Source organism: Euleptes europaea, chromosome 3 (genome assembly GCF_029931775.1).
Source record: "Euleptes europaea isolate rEulEur1 chromosome 3, rEulEur1.hap1, whole genome shotgun sequence".
Taxonomy (NCBI): Eukaryota; Metazoa; Chordata; class Lepidosauria; order Squamata; family Sphaerodactylidae; genus Euleptes; species Euleptes europaea.
Genome location: NC_079314.1, coordinates 71870037 through 71893845, shown reverse-complemented (window position 1 = coordinate 71893845; position 23809 = coordinate 71870037). Strand labels below are relative to the sequence as shown.

The 23809-nt window shown below is 41.9% G+C and overlaps 2 protein-coding genes across 2 annotated transcripts in view; one reads left to right on the top strand and one right to left on the bottom strand.

Moving 5' to 3' along the window:
- CPM (carboxypeptidase M) overlaps window positions 1-2716 on the top strand; it is a 47511-nt gene extending 44795 nt beyond the window's left edge. The window contains exons 7-8 of the mRNA XM_056847265.1: window positions 527-675; window positions 2489-2716. Coding sequence (XP_056703243.1) covers window positions 527-675; window positions 2489-2716 — 377 coding nt within the window. The remainder of the gene's footprint in view (window positions 1-526; window positions 676-2488) is intronic.
- Window positions 2717-7706: 4990 nt separating this feature from the next.
- Window positions 7707-21591, bottom strand: MDM2 (MDM2 proto-oncogene). The gene is made up of 11 exons (XM_056846989.1): window positions 21546-21591; window positions 20880-20967; window positions 18921-18995; window positions 18050-18183; window positions 15762-15811; window positions 14667-14734; window positions 14490-14550; window positions 13207-13370; window positions 12093-12248; window positions 10589-10666; window positions 7707-8459 (listed from the first exon to the last, which is right to left on the bottom strand). Exons 1-11 carry the CDS (start codon window positions 21578-21580, stop codon window positions 7908-7910), a joined length of 1461 nt encoding a protein of 486 aa, XP_056702967.1. The 5' UTR covers window positions 21581-21591; the 3' UTR covers window positions 7707-7907.
- Between the last annotated feature and the right edge of the window lie 2218 nt (window positions 21592-23809).

The following is a 23809-nucleotide window of genomic DNA, read 5'->3' as shown; positions in this document are numbered from 1 at the left end:
TTAGGTTTGTTTTATAATATCATGGCCTGGCAGTGCATATACATTCCCTTACTATTCCAGGTTCTGTCCATAGGCAAGAAAGGTGACACCCACCTGTCATTCTTTTAAAAAGTTACAGACATTAGCTTTATATCTCACCATATATTTTACATTAGCAAATAAAACTGTGCTCTTCAATCTTTATAAGCACACACTCATCCGCTCATGATGGACTCCTTCACCCCAGTGCTCCGCACAAATATGATTACAGTGTCAAGGCTTCTGTGCAGTGCTACATTGGAACTGCGTAGTTACAGGCTTCAGTACAGAGAACACCACAGACCTCAGACAGCACAAGTGATTCACTGTAGTCTTGGATTAAGAGACAAATGCCATCTGTTGGATGCGGCTAGAAAAGATGTAAGAAAGGAGCCCACCTACGTCACTAGATTTCCTTATCAGAAAATAACACTTTATTTTGTCTGCATAAGCTGAAAAGCAAGGGAAATGGGTCTATCTTTCTCCCCCACCCCTTTCTTGCCTATAGGTGTAAAAGGGCGTGTTTTGGATAAGGATGAAGAACCTATTTCAGATGTAATAGTAGAGACTAGAGGAAGGAGGCACGTATGTCCTTACAGGACCAATAAAGATGGAGAATATTATCTTCTGCTCCTGCCTGGGGTCTACGTACTTAATGTAAGTATACTTTTCTGTCCCTGTGAACTGCTTTCCCAGTAAATATTGCCTCATCCATAGAGACCTGTGTGCATTCACTAAAGCACTTTGGTGCATACATGGGGTGGGCTCCCCACCCTTCCTGTTGCAGCCCCTTGTAAGGCTCAATGTTTTTCAGGGGTCTGATTGAAAGATGGGTATATTTAGGATGGGATGCAACTGCTGTGTTGATCAAACCTCTTCTATGATTGTGTGAATCACTTCCAGTAGTGTTTTCTGAGGAGTGAACAGTAAAATTCTGGATTCTTTTTTTAATGACATCCAAAAGTCAATTTAAGAATGAAGTTTTTTTTCATGTTTCCAAATTTACCCTAATGTTTGAGTCTAAGTCTTACCTCCTCAGTTATTACAGCAGTGTTCCAAATCGGTTAACATAAGGCTTTTACTGCACTGATTGTGTCTTCTATTGGCAAAGGAGATATTTATTGGGTTGCAGCCTAAAAATTAATTCCTCTGGTACATGAAATAAGAGGTCACTAAGAGAGCCAGCGTGGTGTAGTGGTTAGGAGCAGTGGATTCTAATCTGGAGAACAGGTTTGATTCCACAGTCCTATACATGAAGCCAGCTGGGTGACCTTGAGCTAGTCACAGTTCTCTTAGAGCTCTTTCAGCCTCACCTGCCTCACAATGTGTCTGTTGTGGGGAGCAGAAGAGAAGGAGATGGTAAGCCAGTTTGAATCTCCTTAAAAGGAAGAGAAAATCAGCATATAAAAACCAACTCTTCTTCTAAGGGCAATTAAGGGTACAAAATTCCAGTGGCTGAGGAAGACAGACAGGGTACCTCTGGGTGATAGTAGCAATGTACTAGTTCTGATTGCCCTAACCTGGATGGCCCAGGCTAGCCTGATCTCGTCAGATCTCAGAAGGGTCAACCCTGTTTAGTATTTGGATGGGAGACCACCAAGGAATACCAGGGTTGCTGTGCAGAGGAAGGCACTGGCAAACCACCTCTGTGTCTTGCCATGAAAACCCCAAAAGGGGTCACCATAAGTCGGCTGCGACTTGAAGGCACTTTACACACACACACTAGTTCTAATTGGGTATCTTGGGTGGATTTCTGTGAATATGTATATGACTAAATACATTTATTGGGGGGGGCAGAGGGAATCTTTGGCAAGGGGTCTATGGTAGCTCATAGAAGCATTGACCATTAGCACAGGTGACACCCTCCCCTTATCAGAATGTCACAATAATAAAGCAAATGACACTTGATACAATAATGTCAAAATCTACTTTATGGGATAAACTGCAAATGTGATGCTGTGGGAAAAAGAGTAAGAACTCTGCTTATAATTGTACAAATGTATGTAGTGCTACCTCCCTTCTGCTCTGGGGTTTACCGGAATAACCCTTCATCAAATGTACAAGATCAACCTTAGAAAAATCTTATATTTTCATCCCCCTCCCCTCTGCAAATATACTCTTCAGTCCTGCATGGCTATAGAGAGAATTTCCTCAGCTTTCTAATGAATGTGCTATGCATTAGGCAAACAGAAGAAACCTTGATAATAGATTTGCAGCAGTTTGTGGTCAAGAAATGTGCACAAGTACATGGTGTGCATGCTCAACATTCCACGCCACATATCTTGGGAAGACCTGTCTGAGACCTGGAAAGCCACTGTCTGTTAGAGCAGATAGTACTGGCCTATGTGGACCGAAAGTCTAACTTGGCAGAAGGTAGCTTTGTTTTTATAATGTCCATTATGAGACTGAAGCATGAAGTGTCTACAAAAACTGTTTCTCTTCTCTCCCCACCCCCATTGTTGGTCTTTAGGCAACAGCACCTGGATACAAGTCAGTGTTTCAGATATTGAATGTTCCAGATGGCACAGAATATTTCAGTGCCCTGACCTATGACTTCATTTTGCCTGATGTATCAGCTGCACCAAAGTTTGTGTCATGCCCAACAACACCTCGTTATACTGAAAATACGTCAACAATACTGAAGCCCACTGTGAACATATTGATTTTAATTAATATTTTGTATGCAGTTTTCAGATAACACGTGTGCTTTTGAAAGTACTTGAACTACTTGTCTTTACCAGCATATATAAAAAAAACCTTAATGAGCAGGGCAGTATTTCCTTGACAATCAATAAATTTTGGCTGTTTCAATATAATCCATAATTTACCTCATTGTGTGAAATAAATTGTAAATGAATGTTGTATTCTGGGAAAAGCAGCTGTTATATAATATCCTACAGACTATTAATCCTAAAGCTGCTAGCTTTTCACCAGATATCATGTGAATCTGAAACAATGAAAGGTAATCTTTTACTACAGCAGCTACTTCTCAGTATAGTAAGTGGCAAGATTACAAATACTAATGAAAAACCTGGATTACACAGCCCATTCATTCCATTGGCATTTTTCTTGCACTAGAGAGGTAGCAGTTACAAGATCATGAGTGTGTCATCCTTGGTTTGGAACAAGAATATTGGTAATACTGGTTTATAGGGGACAAGATAATCCCAGGTAAGTACACTTGTCTTAAGTGCTAACTACAGCTCTCCCTTTTTGCAGTACTTGTGAGACACATGCACACACATGAGAGAGAAAGCACTAAGAGTTCTGAAGTACACTAAGTGGAGGGTGTGTGTTTCTTTGCTCACAAATTTAAGCTACAACTCACTGGCAACTTGCAACTACTGATCATTATTTAAATTACAATTTTAACTTGTTCAAAATCCTAATAATTTACTTCATTGACAATTCTTAAAGCTCTCCTAATCACATTCATCTGCAATCAAGTCACGTTTATTAATACAGTCTATTAGATCAGCCAGAAGTTAGTTTATCATATTGTCCAACTTGATAAAACTGTAAAAACTGTTACAAATTACAAAAATTGATAAACAAATCTGGTATTAATAAAATATACAGAATTAGTGCATGACTCAAAAGTGGCTTGCCAATTTAAGATTACTAAAAATATAATTTTCATCTGCAATCAATTAGCATGCTAAAGAATCACTGGAAGCCAAGTTATTTAATTAAACCCACTATATCTTTCATTGTTTATAATGTACAAGTTTAATATTTTCTTTTCCTACTAAATACCATTATTTAGACCAGCATATTCATTTAATTGCGTTGTCGTCATCATAAAGATGGTAATATTTCAATTACTGAACAGGATAATGTCTGAAGTTTCCAAATCTCTTGCCTGCAACCAAATCTATGCTAGGATTCCACCACTATTTTGGTGCTGCACAGCTAATGCTCACTTGCTGGCTGAAGAAAGCGGTAGCTCTTTGGCTACCTATTGAATTCTGAGTAGAACTGATTAGAAAATTTATAGACATACCAAGGAAGAAATGCTGCTTTTCCTCCTGCAGGGTGAGCTCTGCTTCTTCCCCTTCCTTCCTTTCTCCATGTTTCAGGCAAGTAGAATAGTTCGCTTGAGTTTTCTTCTCCTCTCCATGCTCTTATAGGGTTACCTGAGCAAACGTTTCTTAGGCACTTTATAAACATATTTTCATACAGTTATTATTTTGTAACCCTTGGGATGATTGGGTCGATCTTTCCATCAGCACAGTGCAAAGCCCTGCTGTATTAAGGGGGAGCTGGCTTTGTGATTTGCACAAGAACTAGTCAATCAGGAACAGTCAGAACAGGGTTGTCAGTGTAGGTTTTAGCTGCAAATTAGGAGAGCAGGTTTCCCTGAGCTTAATCTAATTCCACAGTGGGCAAAAACTGCATGTCTGTACGTGCTCATAACACTCAAGTCTTGTGCCAAGTGCCACTGTTCAAGAGTGTCTGCATAGCTATATGTGTTAAGTGCCATCAAGTTCTTCATACCTATAGTGACCCTATGAATTAATAACCTCCAAAATGTCCTATTGTTAACAGCCTCACTTAGGTCTGCATAGCTAAGGAGGGGAATGCTAGTACAGCCAGCGTGGTATAGTGGTTAAGAGCGGAGGACTCTTATCTGGTGAACCGGGTTTGTTTCCCCACTCTTCTACATGAAGCCTGCTGGGTGACCTAGGGCTAGTCAAGAGTTCTCTCCAAATTCTCTCAGCCTCACCTACCTCACAAGGTGTCTGTTGTGGGGAGAGGAAGGGAAAAGATTGTAAGCCAGTTTGATTCTCCTTAAAAGGTAGAGAAAGTCGGCATATAAAAACCAACTCTTCTTCTAACAAATGAAACTTCTTGGTTGAACTCAGAGAGTTAAGTTTGGAGGAACATGAATGGATATTCCTAGGAAACAACTGGCAGAACCAGCTGTGAGTATAGAAAGGACAGGGAAAGCTGCTTCCATCATTAACCAATCCTACTTGAGGGGGTGAAAACTGATTGGCTTGTTGTACCTTTCTGTAGCAAGTCTAACTCTTGAACAGACAAGAAGACCAACACCTAAAGGTGCCAGCTTTGACTACAAAGTAGAAATCAGTGGCTGGGCCATCTTGAGCACAGCCCATGCCAAACAAGCAACATGCGATTCACATTCCTGCAGTTTTTCACATGGGCCAGAGAGGGATTTTCCACACCCACTGCTGCAAGGAGAGTTGGCCTGTTTTCAACCTCTCTTGTGAAGGAAGAGAGCCAGGGACAGACATTAACATTTCAGATCTGAAGAGTTTATATTTCAGCAGTTGAGCTGATATGGCTGTAACCGGGCTGTTTTTCACCATTTCACCATTTGGACATGGATTAACCTGGGGGGGGGGGCTTTATTTATTTGATTGGCTCTAGCTACTCAGCCTCCACAGTAATTCTATTTTTTGTTGCCCCTTTCCTTGAAACCACATCTCTCATATTGGCCACAACTTTACTTAATTCGAGTTAACATGTTCAAGCGTTCAGTTTTCACTTTGCCAGCCTTATAAAGCAGAAGTTACATTCTAGCCAAAACAAGTCAGCAGTTCTGACTTACAAGTTGGAGGTCAGGCTGTTGTGTACACTCCATCCAACTTTGATTCTTGTGAGTTGAGGCAAGGGCTTCTGGCAGGCATGATGGCTCATTGGGAAAGAAGAGCATCCCATTACATTTCAATACCTGTACTCTTAAGTATGGGATACTGGGACTGACTGGTAAAATTTTCTTATGGCCTAGCTGCTGAAAAAGTTGCATCTCAGTACAGATTACTGACAAGCATATGTTTAATTCTTGATATGAAAAAGAGGAAAAGGTGGAGGGAGACACGCTAGGAATTTTGACACATGACAATCTTTGACGATCTGGTCTTCAGAAAGTCCTGCTATGGAATCTGATGCACCTGCCCCCTACTGGTATTGCAGCAAAATACACAGAAACCCACATTCACCAACTTCAAGAAAAGTGATATCTTTCAGGATTACCACACTTTGTTCTAGAACTCCTAGCAACCAGGCACCTAACCACTTGGAGAGGTCCTTCCTCTCCAGGGTAACTAATCTTAAGTGCCAATGAACATATATGGAGCTCTTTTCCTTTGAGAATGCTTGCTTACCTGGCACATCTTGACTATACCAGTTGTTTCACAATAATAGATGATTGTCAAACCAGGGCTAGTTGTACTTAGTTCTATAATAAGTTTAAAGACGTCACATTTATTAAGTCATTTGTTAGAGAAGCTGTCCAAAGATTCAGGTGGGGCCAGGCCTACTATTCTAAACTTGACCTTCACTCAATTGAACATAGCCAGCAAGCCTTGAGAAGATAGCATTGCTACTGGGAGAGGGCAGACAGGAAAAGAAACAGTGATCCACAGTCACCTTCAGCGAAGGTATAGGGATGGACTAGGCCTGCCAAGTGGAAATCTCCCATTCCCAGATGGGACTCTTCTCACCACTGCTCAGCTGGCTGACAGGAAAAAAATGGCGGGAAATGGGAGGAGTGATTGTCAACATCCGAATGTGCCGATGTGAGACCGGAAGTGACATCAGTGTGTTGTTGGAAATATGCCCCTACTCCATGGTGAGTCTCCCACCAATTGCCATTGTGCTAGAAACCCTAGGTTGGGAAGAGGCAGGGAGTAAACAACATATTATCCCTCTTCCAACCCTAGAGTTGCCTTCAGAAGGGACACTGAAATGGGGTTGCTAATTAAGAGTGTGAAATCCAGAAATTTGGTTTCCTGATCACAACATTTAAAGACACATATTTTTCTAGTTATGTGGACAGCTGAAGAATGAATTTTACATCAATACCCAGAATCCTGTTTTTCATACAATATTTGAAGGCAAAACAAACAATAATTTTCAGTTTAATAATTCCCTATAATTTTACCACAAATATACAAAGGTGCAACTCAAAGTTATTCACACCACGTCTTATTCTTTCTTCCCATGGGATCAGACCAATTCTGAATTGCTTGAGTTTGGGAGGCGGTCTCTGGGAGTAAAAGGGCCTATGCTTCTCAAGGACGGCCAAGTGTAGATATAGCAAAGAAAATATTCTATCATATAACAGACTGGGATTAGGCTAGAAGCCCCGCCTCTTCCGAAAGCAAATTTCCCCTTCGTGTCTTAGCCATGGGAGCTGGGAAGTTTGGCAAGGAGGAAAGGCCGCTTTCCATTGTAGCTGACCAGTCAACCAAGAGGTGGTTGAAGCTAAGCCCCACCCCTTCATTATAAACCAATTAAACAAATTTGCATGTGTGCTAGACCACCAGCCTGCACAGCCTGCAACTCATGAGGCAAGAGAAGATGAATTAGTCTTGCACTGGGAGTGGGAGGAAAGGACAGAAACCGTCCCTCTCCAGAGAGTATTGATTGAGTTGCTCCTCTCCCTTCCCTCTCAGGCCTTACCACTGAGTGATTTTAAATTAGGACTGGGGAAAAAAGATGCAATGGAAGCAAATACAACTTTTGTAAGAAAAAACTTGTAGTCTAGTATTTGTGTGTTCTTGAAATATGTATAATTTACAGAAAACATCTGATTTTCAATTTTGATCTATACTGAACTAAGAACTGTTAATAAGTGATTTCATGACAAGCACTACGTTTAACTCTTTTGTTAACAAGTTCTTATATAGATATAGATATGTAACTGCAGAGGATAATGATACCAATCCACAAAAAAAATTATGTTTTCAAGAGTCCATCAATTTCAGTGCAAATACTGTTAATTTTCAAAGGAGAAAATTTTAAAATATAAAAACTCTTCTGTAAACATTCAAAATATCTTATCTTTTAAATAAATTTCCTCTTAATTACCAGTCTTCAGAAATCCTTAACAAGGTTGCAAAGTCCTTGCTGCATTTCAGCTAGCAAAAGTAGGTCCGTACAATCATCTCTATTGGCTGCCTGCAGACCGGACAGGGCTTATTGCGCCTCTTCAGTTTTTTTGCACATGCATAACATGACATGAGATGTCCCGTCCTTCCATGTACTATGCAACCATTTTTAGGTTGACTTTGGCATATGACACAAGGCTCTACGCTGGAGAGAGGAAGGTTTGAATCTGTGCCTCCATCTTTATCTTCAATCTCTTCTTTCTCAGGCTCTTTCAAGCTTTCTTGGCTGCTGCAAAGCAAACTGCTAGACGTCGATGGCTGTGAGTATTCTTCACTCTCCTGAGATTCAGAGGTTTGTTCTGCTTCATCCACCTCTTTACCTTCATCTATTTTTCCTTTCTTACAGTCTGGAACATCAAAGCCCTCCTCAGGATCTAGTGGTGGAGCATCCTCACACTTGTTCTCTTGAGGCGTCTCACTCCTCTTATCAGGGAGCCAGTTCTCCCGCAGAGCCCAGCATCTGGGGCAATGGCGAGGAAGGGGTGGGTTCATTTCATTGCAGTTTGAGCATTTCCAATAATCCTTATAATCAGAAGAGAAACAGTTGTGATTTAGCATTTATGTTACTTTATGTACTATGTACTTTCTATCCCTTATCCTCCACTTACTCCACCTTTGCTGCCTGAAGATACTCATATGCTCTGGAACACCATGCTTTCGCTATATGAACCATCATTGTTGCTGTAAGAACTAAGTAAGTAGTCAGCCAGTTTAATTTTGCTATTTTTGTGCATTAAGACTACCACTAAACTATATGGCCTTTTAAAAAAAAAAATTTCCTGAGGGCACCTAATAAGGAAGTGTTAATATTTCTCATCAGTCGTGCCCTCACTGTATCATGCAAGATTTTAACAACCTGGCAGGGAGAAAGGGTCAAATGAACAGGTCTTCACAGCACCCAGGATCCTGCCAACACTGATCATGATCAGAGATTTCAAGCTGAAGTTATCCATAGTAAAAGAACCAGACAGTGCTTCAGATGCCTCTACTGCATGACCTATTGAAAAACTGGAGTCTGCAGCCGCTCTAGGAAACTAACCCATAAAGAACCATGCAAAAATGTCCCTCTATTGGTGAAATTATATGAGCCAATGCTGAATTACCCAAAATGATTATGGATGCCATTCAGCCAATGTGATCATGGCAGAGAATACTGCTTCTGTGCCACTGCCACCAAATAAACTTTTCAGTGCACTCTAATGTGCATGCACCAGATTCAGCATGGTATTTCCACCAACCATGTTCAAGACATCTCCCAACACTTTTTCTTGATATACCATCGAGCTGGGCTTCTCTCGGGAAAGCAGCCCTGTATCTCATGCCCAACAGCATAGCATTCCTACTAGGGCTTCAGCAAAGTCACTGTTCAGACTCTTAAAATCCCCCCATAGCATTCTGGAATCATAAATGGATCCATCAGCCTTCAAGTGGTGGACTATTCTGATTGCTCCATCAAAGGGGGAGATACTCAATTGCACCTTCAGCAGAAAATGGTCCGACCATGGCATGGCTATAAACCTAGCTCCCCAGAGACACCTGACCGGTGCAAAACATTTGATCCACCATGTGTCAAAACAACCTGGGACAATCCACGGTAGCTGTAACACCCTGAGTGTGGCCTGACAAAGGGGTCTCTAATATTCTCTGGGCTGATGACCTGGCTGCTCAATGAACCCAAGAGGACAATGTCCTAGAATGGGGAACAAGAGGGGCTCATCACTTCCTCAACTGGTTGGGAAGAACTCAGTTCTTGCTGCACATACGTCAGTGGGAGTAAAAAGGCCCAAGCTGGAAATTACTCCCCTGGGACCCAGTACACCGAACTCAGGGGGTGCCTGGCCTCCTTCCATGGGGTAGAAGCTCGACTGTTCGATGAGCCTGAGACAGCACAGGAAGAGAAGTGAGACAGAACCAGCTCACCACCTCTTCAGCTGATGGCAAGAGCTCAGTTTTTGATGAATAGCATGATCTTTGTTATAAGGTACACTCAGCTGATCCCTAGAACTGAACAGGTTCCATGGCTGCTCTCTCAAGTTCTGGGAATGAAACCTGTCTTTCACATAAGAAGCTGGAGGAGGAACAGAAGCAGTTTTGCTGAACAGATTTTAGCAAGGGGATGATGTATGGCAGGAGATCAAGTTTAGAGGCATGGGCTAATGCTATTTGATGTCAAGCAACACCCTCCACATGGAGAAACATCCCATTCCCTATATTTCTTATGTAATGGGTTGATAGCTTGCTTTATTATAGAGTGGGGGGAAATTGGGGCAGTGGGGAGAAATACTCCAGAGCTGTCCAGGACACAGCATATGTGTGCATAATACTTTTATTATAGAACAGAATTAAAATTATTTACACTTTTCCAAATTTTCATGTCAAATACATTTAACAGTTTGGTGACAAACTGATACATATCATGGAAAATATGCTCCTGGCAATGGTCAGTCATAACTTGCACTTACCATCACCATGGACTAAACTAATAGTCTGTCTTTACAATTCAACACATCCAGTTTTTCTAACAGGCTATTAGATGCATTATGACTTGTTCTTTTTAACTGAACATTTTAAATCAGCATAGCCCAAAATAGTCTGCAATGCTTCTTACACCCCAAAGTACCAGTGCATTTCATAGCCAAGAATTTACTTACAGCTAGTGAAATTTCAGGATCATCGTCAAATGAATCCATATCACTGTCTTCAGTCTGATATATAGTTACTTGATATATCTGATGGAAGAAAATGTTTAGCTTAATTTAGCTAAATTAATTTTTAAATGTTTCACAAAATGTATTTGCATATGCGTTTTAAGCCTCTTTCACCAATTATTAGATAGCATGATGCAGCTGCAATTCTGCAAAAAAACATGAGGGTCCTTTTGACCCTTAAAATTGCTTGATACACAAATTGCTTCAAAGTGAACCTTCTCTCCCAAGCTCCAAGCAGGATTTGGGGTTTTAAGAATGAATATGGCATATGCCAATGAAACTATACACACTTCCAGTAAAAGAATTATTATCCCAACTAGCAGAGTTGTATTCTGTGTTATGCATCCTGCTTTCAAATTCTGAACCTGTTTTTTGTAGAAATTTGGGGGGAAACAGTTTGTAAAGATGAAGTGGAACAGAAACAGAGTGGAATCAGGGAGCCCAGAAGCAACAGCAGCTGCAGAGGACACACAGGAACCTAAATAGGGCATGCAAGTCAGCCTTCCCCGCTTTTGACCCTTTCTCTGACCCTTTTTCATGTTTCCAAAGCAACTTCAGAAACTTACAAAGACTAGCAAATTTTTTTTACCAAGAAATCAGAGATTCACACAATGTAAGTGCTCTGCTGACACACTAAAGCGACTGGCTATGCACAGAACTAAGTTTAATTTTACCCCATCTGTATCCCAGCCTTCTTTCAAGAACCTCAGGCTGTTATGTACATGGAGTCAGAGAAAATGCTGGAGGGGAACAAACAGGGCACCCTAAATCATGCACCAAAAGAAAAGATGACAAAGTAGATCTGAAGATAGTTTCAGAGGGTATAACTGTGTTTGTGTGTAGCAGATCAGCTAGATTCAAGTTCAGTAGCTTTGACACTCAAACGTTTATACCCTGTAAATCTTGTTGGTCTTTAAGGTGCTACTGGACTCGAATCTCGATCAATTGATTATGCATAAAAGAAGATTATACATAAAAATGACAAACATAGAAATTCAAAAAATGTTCCAAATATATATTGTAATACAATATGACTGTTCTCACAAGGCTCTACCCAGTAGGGCAGTTGTAGAGAAACTTAACTAGAGCCTGACACAGTTTTCAGGGAGTCAATTAAGCTTAATGTGGGGTCATTCTATTTTATTATCATAAGCACTCTATAAGAAGGTGAATTTTCAACTAATGTCAGACCACCTACAGCACCTGAATGCTAAACAAAACATACTATCCAAATGGCTCTCACAATTTAATCACATTTGGAGTAGAACACATGCTTTTCATGCAGAAGATCCCAGGGTGAAGAATCCCTGACATTTCAGGCAAAAAGAGCACTGCCTGCCCAACTGGCCAGGTGGGCTGATGGCCTGAAGGCAGCTTCTTAAAGTCTGTGCACTTGTGGCATTCTAATACCAGGTCCATACTTTCTCTAACCAATGAATGCACCTACCTCATCATCCTCATCAGTAAGTTCTTGTACATCTTCATTAGGGCTGTAGTCTTCTGAATACATTGATTCAACTTCAAACTCAACACTGAACTGATCTGAAATGGAATCCTGGTCTAACCAATCTGAATTTCCACTTAGTGAATTGGCATTATTATCCTAAAAGAGACAAAAATGCATAGATGTCTTTTTAATCAGCTTGGACTAGAAGAACAGTAAATGAAGTTAACAGCTGTAGAGACCATAGGAAGATGAGCATAAGTTTTCATACAATCTATGAGAAGAATCACTTGTAATAACTGGAATAAACCTGCCTTAAAACAGAATAACTGAATCTATTATAATTTATGTCCCTACTCAGAACTGGTATTTGGACACATACCAACATGCAAAAATATGCCATTACTCTATATGGAAAGCTTTGCTGCAACGGCAATAGCTCTTTACAATATGTGTATGTATCATCTACTCACAGCTGACTTATGGTGACCCCGTAGGGTTTTCAAGGCAAGCGACATTCAGATGTGGTTTGCACTGCCTGCCTCTGCATCGGCTGAAAGAGTTCTGAGAGAAGTGTGACTGCCCCAAGGTCACCCAGCAAGCTTCATGTGGAGGAGTGGGGAATCGAACCCAGTTCTCCAAACTAGTGCTCCTAACCACTACAACACACTGTCTCTCCTTTACAACACAGGAAAACCCATGTGGGTGAACAAGCACAGGCTAATTCACATCCATTATGCAATGGCTAGCTCTGCCACATAACTAGGTGAAGGACCATGGGGAAAGCGTTAAAACTAACAACTACTCCTATACACTTAAGGCCAATTACACCCTTCATGATACTGCTATGTCAATGACTGAATGTTACCCTATGGAAAAAATATCGAACACACAGAAGTCTTGCATATCATGGAAAAGACTAGGCTAGAATGCTTCTCTCTGGCATTAAGTATTCCATGTGCAGACAGTGTTGTTTTTAAAGGGGGGGGGGTCCACTCTTGTTATTCCCCATCTGCAGTGGTACAATTTTAAACACATAAGCTGTTTATTTAGAGGACCTTTACAGTGTGGGAGATTTCCAGGGGGGGAAAAAGCATTAAAGCCCATTGCTACTTACTGGACTTGATACAGAGCCCGAGGAACTGCTGCTGTTGCTTCGATCACAGTATAATCCACTTACTACACACCACGAGAGACTTTCATCAAATGTAAGAGAAATGCTGTCTGATTTATGCCGTTTTCTTTGTCTTTCATCACCAGGGTCTTCTAAAGCATTTTCTTCTGCAGGATAAAGCATATTTTAGATAAGAGAAGCCTTAAGATCTTTTTGCAACCACTCAGCATTTGGAAACATTCTGTACATAGTAATTCAGCATAGACTGGGGGGAAAGCCTCCAGTAAATTCAGTGTTCTCCATTAAATCTTATGAAATAAGTACTCTGCCCTCAGACAAACAAGACCAAAAGAAAGGCCATGCTGGATCACACCAAAGTCCATCAAGTCTAGCAGTCTGTTCACACAGTGGCCAACCAGGTGCCTCTAGGAAGCTCACAAACAAGCAGAATTATCCTGCCTGTATTTCAAAGTACCTAATATAATAGGCATGCTCCTCTGATCCTGGAGAGAATAGGTATGCATAATAAGTAGTATCCATTTTTACTAGCAGCCATGAATACCCCTCTCCTCCATGAACTACCACTCCCCTCTCAAAGCCTTCCAAGTTGGCAGCCATCACCACATCCTGGGGCATGGAGTTCCACATTTAACAAGGCAGTTACAAAGAAGCCCAGTAGTGAAATTTTAGGATTACATTAAATTAGCTATCAGCATGTCAAACCCGTGTATTTGTTTATGTACACAAAGGTATTCCAAATGAAGGCTGACTTGATTATCCCATCCTGCAAATAATGTGTAAAATTAACTGCCCATTCCAATATCTATTTGTAAACAGACAAGACCTTTAATGGATCTGGCATAACTCTTTTGAAGACACACACAGCGTTGCCAGGGCTGTTCATAAAGGGCAGCAAATAAAGCAGAGTAATTAGCATGTAGAAGAGAGACATGCAAGTCAGAATGGGAACTGGCCAGAACTAGAATGGTGCCATACTCAGATTTTCCTGAGGTCTCTCTCTGGAGAAAAAGTGGATGGATCCAAGTGGGCATGGAAGAGGCACTGAGAATTCAAGGAACAAGCAACTCCTTACACACTAGCACGCCACAAACCCAGGGAGGTATGGAGTGCAGCCTCAGGGAAGCCAAGCTTCATATCACACATGGTGAAACAGCAGTATCTTCCCTCTCGAACAGGCATTTTCTATGATCTGTCAGTGACTTGCGCTCTTGCTCTGAGAGAACTACTAGAAGTACTGAAACCCAGGCAAAGAAGCCTTTACTTACCTGTTTCACTGCGTACCCTCCTTCTAGAAGTAGATGCTTCACTTGACTCTTGCACTGACTCCTGTTTTTAAAAAAAATACTAAATAAGCAGAACTCCTCATAAAGATTAAACATAACTGTTCTAGATATTACACTTGAAAGAGTATTAATATAGGAATACCATATGCTTGAAATTACCTTTATAGCATTTCCGTTTTCTAGCAGGGACCTGGACTGATTCGAAGATGTGTTAACATTACTAGAGTCTTCAAAAAAAATACATATTGGAAATCACTAAAGAGGAACAGCAGGCAACTCAAGAATACATTTCCGAGTAAGTGGATTAATACATTGATTTTCTATGAATATGAATTCCTCAGAGTCCTAATTTAACAATGCAGTATTGTGACAAATTTACAGACACCCGAAAAGCTAAAATACAGTAACATATACAAGAGAATGATCAATTAAGCTTACATTAATATACTATCTAAAGTTCAGCATGAAACAACTTCCACAACCGAAACACAAAGAACTAAGATAGAGAAGTCATTTAGCTTTAGCTGGGGAGGATAGGATATACATTTAATAAAATGAAAATTTGGGAGGGGAAATATTACAAATACCAGGTCAATCAGGAAAACATTTGCCTATCTACATATCTGACATAATTTGCCTGGTGCACCATGGACAAATTCTGAAGGCTTGGGAGCAAGCATGATGTTGTGATTAAGAATGGTGGACTCTTTGTTTTCCCACTCCTCAACATGAAGCCTTCTGGGTGACCTTGGGCTAGTCACAGGTCTCTCAGAACTCTCTCACCCCCCACCTACTTCAGAAGTGTTTGTTGTGAGGAGGGGAAGGTAAGGTAATTGTAAGCCACTCTGAGACTCCTTAAAGAGAAAAGTGGGTATAAAAACCAACTTTTCGTCTTCTTGGTTCTACATACCAAGCACTCATTTTATTGACAATTTTTGGGAATAACCCAATAGCTAGTTAATAATCTGCTTTAGCTAAGGTAATACAAATCAAAACTATGCTGTCATCAGTTACAAGTGACAAGATAATTTACACTGGTTGCAATAAGAAAGGATAAATGGATTTCTCTAATTGCAATGTTTGGAGTCATTGCTCCTGCACACCTCCAATATCTTGGTGTTTGCTATAAAGTTTGCTGCCAAGTACACTTCCAAACAGAATTAATCCAACAAGACTTTAAAAAAAAAAGACTTTAAAAAACTTCTATTATAAACAGCAACAACAATCTTAAAATATTATAGCAAATTAGTTTACCTTGCTGATTGGCTGTTGTTAGGTTTTTGGAAATCATCAAATATAATTGCCTGGGGAAAGATAACACTTTTTTTTAGTTTCAAGGATATAAATTGGATATTAGTATTATAAAGTTACTCTAAAGATTAGAATACTTTCATAACATGAAGACTGAATGCTAGGGTGGCTACTTAAAAAAAAAGCTGGCCCTGCTTCCAGTAAATACATTTTAACGCCAATTTCTATTATTATTTTAACTGATTTGTACCCCGCCCTTTCTGGCAAAGCAGGGCTCAGGGCAGCTGACAATACACACACACACTTTAAACAAATTTAAAAACATAATTATTATAAAACCCAAACTAACATACTATATACAGATGGCACCTTGACTATATTGTAAATGATTTTATCCCCACTTATTTCAACCCCCCCAGCTTAATTTGCATAATTTCTGGGTATCAGTTTACTTGTCACAAGCCAAGGGGAACGGTGACAACGCAATTAAAGGCAATTTAGTTCCAGTCTCTGCACTGAAATAAAACCCATCATGTAGCTAACATATTAGACCATAGAGTTCCACAAACAGAAAGCAAGACTCCACAGAATCCACTGAGGAACTAAATTAATAAATACAGAATCACAAGAAGAATTGGTTTTTATATGCAGACTCTCTCTACCTTTTAAGGAGAATCAAATTGGCTAAAAAATCTCCTTCCCTTCCTCTCCCCACAGACACCTTGTGAGGTAGGTGGGGCTGAGAGTTCTGAGAGAACTGTGACTAGCCCAAGATCACCCAGCTGGCTTTATGCACTGGAGTGAGGAATCAAACCCGGTTCTCCAGATTAGAGTCCACCGCTCTCAACCACTACACCATGCTGGCTCTCAGGCAGTGCACATCACAAGGAAATCGGTAAAATTCACTAAATCAGAATCAGGTCTAAACATAAACGCATGACTTTTTGGTCTTTGCGATCAACAACCATGAATGAGCAAGCATCAAACCAAGATGCACTATGCTAGGATGAAACTCTTGTCCAAGAGGCCCACAAGTCCTGCAAAAGCTGCTAGAGTTCCAGTTGAGCAGTGGTGTCATGTGTTACATTGTCCAAAGTAAATACAATCCTCTATTTAATACGGGGCTGCATGGTCTATCACTAAAGGGCCTGGTAGGACATAACTGCCTATTTTCTGCCCTGAACTGCTATTCCCAGATAAGTATCCAGAAGTCCTTGTAAGTCATCCAGAAAGAATTTTAGTTTCCTAGGGTAAAACTAGACAAAATATTTGGGATAGAAAAGACCTCAAGCTCTGGGCACATTTCAACTTTATGATAAGCCATCTCTTTGCTATAAAATGGATTATTTTTTTAAAAGTGTCTTACGCTGCAAGTTTCGGTCCTGTATGGGACAAATAATCAAACTGATATTGGTTTAGTAATAAGTAAATCTAGCTGTTCTGATGTGGGGGAGGGCAACAATTCTTCCATTATTCACTTTCACCATCTTAATGCTTTAATTCTTTTGTTTATACTACTAAGAACATGTACTTCCAGAAGTTATGCAGTTTGACTGGAAATTTTTAGAACCATATGTTAACCCAGTAAATCTCAAAATAACTTTGTCCAACAATCATTGTTTAGTATTTGGTTGTGACACTAAGTGTATTTAACCTCACCAGTAAAGATGGAGTAAATAAACTTTTTTTTCAAATTTGCTTTATCAGTGACCTGGAGATACTAAGTTTAGGGAATGGGGTAGACAATACCCAGTGCACTTCTGATAGGTCATAACGAGGCTCTCTCTTTCAGTGCAAAGCAGGGGGCCATTCATTAAGTGCAACAGGAATGCAAGTACAAAGCTCACCCCAACACAGCAATGAATAGGAAAATTACTGGATGTGTCAGAATTGTACATGCAATTAGGTTTATGCTTACACACACTCAGAAGCCATCAATGCACCAAGGAGAATTCAGTGTAATAAAAAGCTGCATCCTGTGTACCCCATCTTCAATGTATTCTTAATGATACACACATCAGATGTATGCACAGTGTCAATACGCCATTTCCAAAGAATAAAGGCAAAGAATATTTTCCTTAGTAGACAACAGCTGTATAATCTACTTCACAGAAATTCTGAGATCAGCCAGTTACAGAAGCCAAAAGCAGACTATGATGGAGTTCACTGATGCAAACACACAGCTGAATTTTCTGCCACCTACTTCTCTAGCACTTAAGAATATGCCAGGAAAGCTGTAAGTTAACATATGCACTAAGCATTCACTAAGAAGTCATAAGAGATAGTGGTACCTGTGTTCTTTCACAGAAAAACTCTGTACTCCAAAGAGATCACCCAGAAGATCATTTGCACAGTGGACAATATGTTGTTGCTTTTCGTCGTAGAGATGTTTAGACATAATATACTGACCAATATAGAATATTACCTGTAACAGCAGTCAAACATCAGACACGTTAGCTCATACAGTATGGAATCAATGCAGAAGAATTTGTAGCACATTTTATTAATGACTGCTCTCAATATCACTGTATGTTTAAACTAAAAACCTATTTATAACATTCCACTACAATGCAGCATGACCAAGAAACAAAACCCAGGATGAGTCTATGCAGATGAAGGGCAGGGCTATGCAGACAGGATGACACCTGATTCTCAAGGCCACAAAAGCAGACAGCATGTTTAGCTACCACTCCGGTAATATCTTCAACTATCTCTTAGCATTTACCCATATAAGTAAATTGCTGCCATTCGTGCTTACGGACAGAATACATTTGGGGACATAGTTGCAGTGAGGGCAAAACTTTTATGTAAAGCCAAATAATCACCAACTACAGCCTCCTGGAGCAACTGCAATTTAGACAGCCAGACACATCCTCCATCGGTCATAATCCTGTTACCTTTGTTAGTCTATGTATTTTACATGCTTATTACTATGTCCATTTTGCAGTTATAAGAAGCCAATAACTTAATTGTTACTAAATGATCTGCTCTCATTCTACAGAAAGACAAAAGCACATATGAACTCCCAACCCATTGTTCCAGCTTTACACTTTTAATCATTCTTGTAGAGTATGACAGCAATACAGAACTATGATCCTGTGGATAAAAAAAAAAGTGCAATAGACACCTACTGCTGTACTTATTACCAATAACATGACTTACCTCCTTCATGGTAAAAGTATCTTTTTGGGCGCCAGCAAACTTTAAAAGTTTTAACAACAGTGGCTTGGGTTTAACCTGAAAATAGAGATACAGATACAAGTCACTTAAATAGGCACACTTGGGTTCAAGAAGCACAGAAACTTAGGATCTAGTACTGCGGAGTTTCTAACATGACTAATTTTACTGCTATGACAGTGGCAAATTCTCCAAGAACCTACACAAATATACTGAATACACACCCAACAAAGGCTTCATATTTAGTTTTAAAAACTCAGAATTTATAGCTACTATCTAAACATCAATTTAAAAATGTAGCTTCAGAACTGTAAGCCTGGCTACACACTCCCTCAGACAGGAATCCTGTGTAGGTGGCAGAGAAATGGGTGTGTATGTATGCGATCCTGCACATACAAAGTAATGAACAGGTATGAGCACTACATACATATGTACATACAATTCATGCAACATTCTGGCTTTAAATGGGAAGGACCATACAAATCTGTTGTTTGTGTATGCAAGTACAACTGCAGCACATTATGATATACATGCAGAAGGCAGATTTATAACCACTGATGGTGGTGGTGGGCTGTTCCTTGTCCAGAACTAATAACCATTACACCATGCATGGTCTTAAGCCCTTTCCAGATGACATATCCAGGAAGCGTGTAAGGACAAAACAGGGGAAGCAGGGAATCTACATGCATTCAGATGAACACTTACATGGAGCCTGAACATCTCTTGCCTTGAAAACCCTACAGCAGGGGTGTCAAACATAAGGCCCGAGGGCGGGATCCGGCCCCTTGCGAGCTCTTATCTGGCCCACAAGCCAGCAGAGCCAGCCACCCCCTCCATTCCCGATCTGGGCTGACAAGGAATGGCCCGGCCTGAATAAGTGACTTTTATTTATATCAGGTCCTCATAACAATTGAGTTCAACATCCCTTTCCTACAGGGTCACCATAAGTCAGCTGTGACTTACACTCACATACAACATGTCCAAATAGGGCTTTCTTCAAGCAATCAGGATTCCATACATAAGTGTACATATAGAATACAGGCTCCACCCAGTCTAACTGTATTTAATTGAGCCTTCTTAGGTAGGGAACAGGGGCTGCTGCAGCAGCACCCTGACTTCTCTGAACTGGGCTATCAAGTCACTGAAGGTGTGCAAAGAAAATTGGGACAGTGGGCAGGATCTGGACATTCAGCCAAGGTTTTGAACAACCTTTTGAGAGTTTCCAATCTTGTCACAGCAGTATGTGGGCTGCGGCTCTACTTGTACTTTCAGCCGAAGACACAAGTGGAGAGCAGGTAGCACGGGTGCGACACTAACTCACCGCACATGTGCCCTTAAAGGCCTCCCGTTATCCTTCAAAAGTAAGGCGAAGGCACATCAAGCTCTTAAGCCCCTAAAAGGAACCCTCTGCGTGACCGCGGCGAGCAAAATGCAACCGAACAGGCGAGCCACCTCGTCCCAAAAGCGCCCCCCTCCCAATACTGACCAAGTAGTAGAAAAGGGCAAGAGTCCAGGAGCACCTGAAAGACTCACAAAAATATTTTCTGGTAGGGTAGGAGCTTTCATGAGCCACAGCTCACTTCTTCAGAAGAAAGCTCATACCCTACCAGAAAATATTTTTGTCAGTCTTGAAGGTGCTACTGGACTCTTGCCCTTTTCTACTACTACTATTAAAGACATTCTAAATTGCCAACCAGGATGGATGAGAAATAGTTAGTCTGTCTGCAGTAGTAGAAAAGGGCAAGAGTCCAGTAGCACCTTCAAGACTGACAAAAATATTTTCTGGTAGGGTATGAGCTTTCTTCTGAAGAAGTGAGCTGTGGCTCATGAAAGCTCCTACCCTACCAGAAAATATTTTTTGTCAGTCTTGAAGGTGCTACTGGACTCTTGCCCTTTTCTACTACTGCAGACAGACTAACACGGCGACCCACTGGGAATACTGACCAAGGCTTCTTGATCCGTTTGGCTGATGCCGGATGTACCCGCGGCGGGCTGCTCGGCGGAAGAGGCCATCTTAGTATTGCACATTTGTCTGCGGGGAAAGAAAAGCGAACTCGCATGAAAAAGATGAGTCGGCCACAGCTTTCGACCACTTCCCATTAGGCCGCAGAGAGAGAGAGAGAGAGAGAGAGAGAGAGAGAGAGAGAGAGAGAGGGAGGGAGGGAGGGAGCGCCCACGCGGCCAGGCCGAACGGCTGCACCCCCCCCCCCAACCAGCCCGCCTCATTCTCCCCGATGCCTCACCCGAGATCAACGCGGAGACCGAGAAGGCAAAAACTCAACCCCACGAGCCCCTCCAAAATGAAGGACGGGCTGCGTTTAAATAGCGCCGCCTGTTTACTTCTCCAAGGACAAGTCTGGGCTTAACGCCTCTGCCGGCCGCGGCCCGACATGTCCGAACACGATCCCGAGGGACGCGGAAGCCGACGCGGAGTGAGTCACCGGGGGCGGGAGGGAGGTCGGTCGCCACTGGAGCCGCCCGTTACCACGGGCACGCGTCTTCGCCTTGCCCTCCATACGGCTTCGTGGCGGGTCCCCCGCGTGCTCCTGAGGGAAAAGCAAAGGGCCCCTTCCTCCCCCCTCCCCCCCCCTCCCCCCTCCCCCCCCCCACCTCCGGAGCCGCTTCAGCCACTTGTTCTCTGTCATCACCCTCCCCACGCACTTTCATGGTCTCCCTTTAACGAGCAGCTCCGTCCTTCGTCACGGGCCAGGCCAGATGCTCGCCGCCGCCGCCGCCTCCCGTCGCCGCCATTTCGGGCCCTCCAAACGGCCGCGGAGAGGCCTGTCGCTTCGCCAGCGGCCGAGAGGGGGCGCTGCGCACTCGCGCCTCTTTGGCGCCCCACAGCGGCGCACGCGCGCTCGGGCCGGGCTCGGCATTCCGGCGGCGGTGGGCGAGCGCCGTCAGAGGCCCAGAACGAGGCTTTACTGGGAAGTAACAGTCAATGGTCAGCCCTGGTTAGTATTGGGATGGGAGACCTCCAAGGAAGACCAGGGTTGCTGTGCAGAGGAAGGCACTGGCAAACCACCTCTGTTAGTCTCTTGCCATGAAAACCCCCCAAAAGGGGTCGCCATAAGTCGGCTGTGACTTGACGGCACTTTACGCACGCCCACACAACAGTCAATGAGTTTACTAGCACTAGCATTCCCCAAGTGGATGTGTAAAAAGATTGATCCCAAGAGTATTGGTCGCTCTCCCCCCCCCCCCCAACCAGGCCTGTGGGTCTGAATGTGAACAGTAAGCTTTAAAAAAACAGGCTTGTCCAAACTGCGGCCCAGGACGGCTATGAATGGTGCCCAACAAAATCGTAAACTTACTTAAAACATTATGAATCAGCTATCGTTAGTGTATTTGATACGCGGCCCAAGACAATTCTTCCAACGTGGCCCAGGGAAGCCAAAAGATTGGACACCCCTTCTGTAAAACATTTCCATGGCCTTACTGACCAGAAAAGGATCGTATTTCACTAACTTTATTCATATTATTAGTGAAATACCTGTCTTTATAGTATGTGTGTAAGAGGGAGGATCTGTATATTGCAGGGACCCCTGAGTGGTGCAGTGGGTGGCAGTTGTCAAGATACATTACATCTTCATCTATCCCAGTTCCATGCGGATCAGGACTGGATAAAGTGGAATCCTACTTTGGTCACATGAGAAGACAAGAGTCACTGGAAGACACAATAATGCTAGGAAAAGTTGAAGGCAGCAGGAAAAGAGCAAGTCCCAATATGAGATGGATTGACTCTAAAGGAAGCCAGGCCATCATTTTGCGAGACCTGAGTAAGGCTGTTCACAATATTTTGGAGGTCATTAATTCATTGGGTCACCATACGTTAGAAGCGACTTGAAGGCACTTAACACAAGGTGGACAGGTATTTCAAACACTGCCTTCCATCTGTACTACTACATTTTCCTAATGTGAATGAATGGCAGCCATTCATTTACATGGGGAAAATCACATGGATGCACTAGAAAAGTACTGGCATCAAATACTGGAGCTGTCCCCCTCCCCCAAATGTATGCTTTATATATGGTCATATATAAAATCATGTTCAAACTGACTGTGTACATGTTATCAGAAATCCTATGGCTAAATCAATTGGGATAACTCACAGAGCATTGCATATACTTGCAAAAACATTGACACACTAAGATGTTAAATATTCCTACCCGTATTCCTATGGACCGTGGGGATCCCTGCTGACAACCTGGGAGTCTCTTTTCTCTGCCAATGGACATATATAAGTAAAGGGGTGGGGACACCTATATGTGGAATATGGATTGTCAGGAGAGGCAGTTTTCTGTGGAATGCCATGGCAAACTATGTGCGTGAGCATGGGAAGAAATGTTTCTGCCCCCACTCAGGATATCTTTGTAAACAGAAAAGTTGCATGTAGACAACTGGAGCAAATACATACAAGACAGATGAATCCTATGAAATAGTGTTCATAATGTGTGTTACAGTATAGCAGTCCCTGGAGAGCATTTCATGAGTACATGAGACTTTTCTATTGCTTTGGCATCAATTGTTAATCAAGGGGCTGGTTGCTGTCTAGGCTTGTCTTCTGCCCCAACAGCAGAAGGAAACCTTGCACTGATCACGTCAACAAGGTATCTATGCAATCACCCTGAATGGATTGTCCAGATAAACCTGTTAAGGGTAAACCAAAGTCCAAGCACACACACAAACATTTAAGTGCCATAATGTTGGAAAAAATGTTTACACATTTATCTCCAGAATGTCTAAATGCTGAAATGCTTCCTTGCTTAGAGCTGACAGAACAAGATTCTTCACAGCAACCTTTGCTCCTCTTCTGAAACATTCCTAGATACTACCTTCGAAGCATATAATGATTAAAATGCCAGAAATTCAGT

What these genes read in the sequence shown, in the direction of transcription:
- MDM2 (XM_056846989.1), bottom strand. Translation starts at nt 21,580, where the DNA reads ATGACAGAGAACAAGTGGCTGAAGCGGCTCCGGAG. An exon ending in TGGCTGAAGCGGCTCCGGAG is followed by an intron (nt 20,968 to 21,545) that starts GTGGGGGGGGGG and finishes CTTTCCCCGCAG; the next exon opens with ACAAATGTGCAATACTAAGA. An exon ending in ATACTTTTACCATGAAGGAG is followed by an intron (nt 18,184 to 18,920) that starts GTAAGTCATGTT and finishes CTGCTGTTACAG; the next exon opens with GTAATATTCTATATTGGTCA.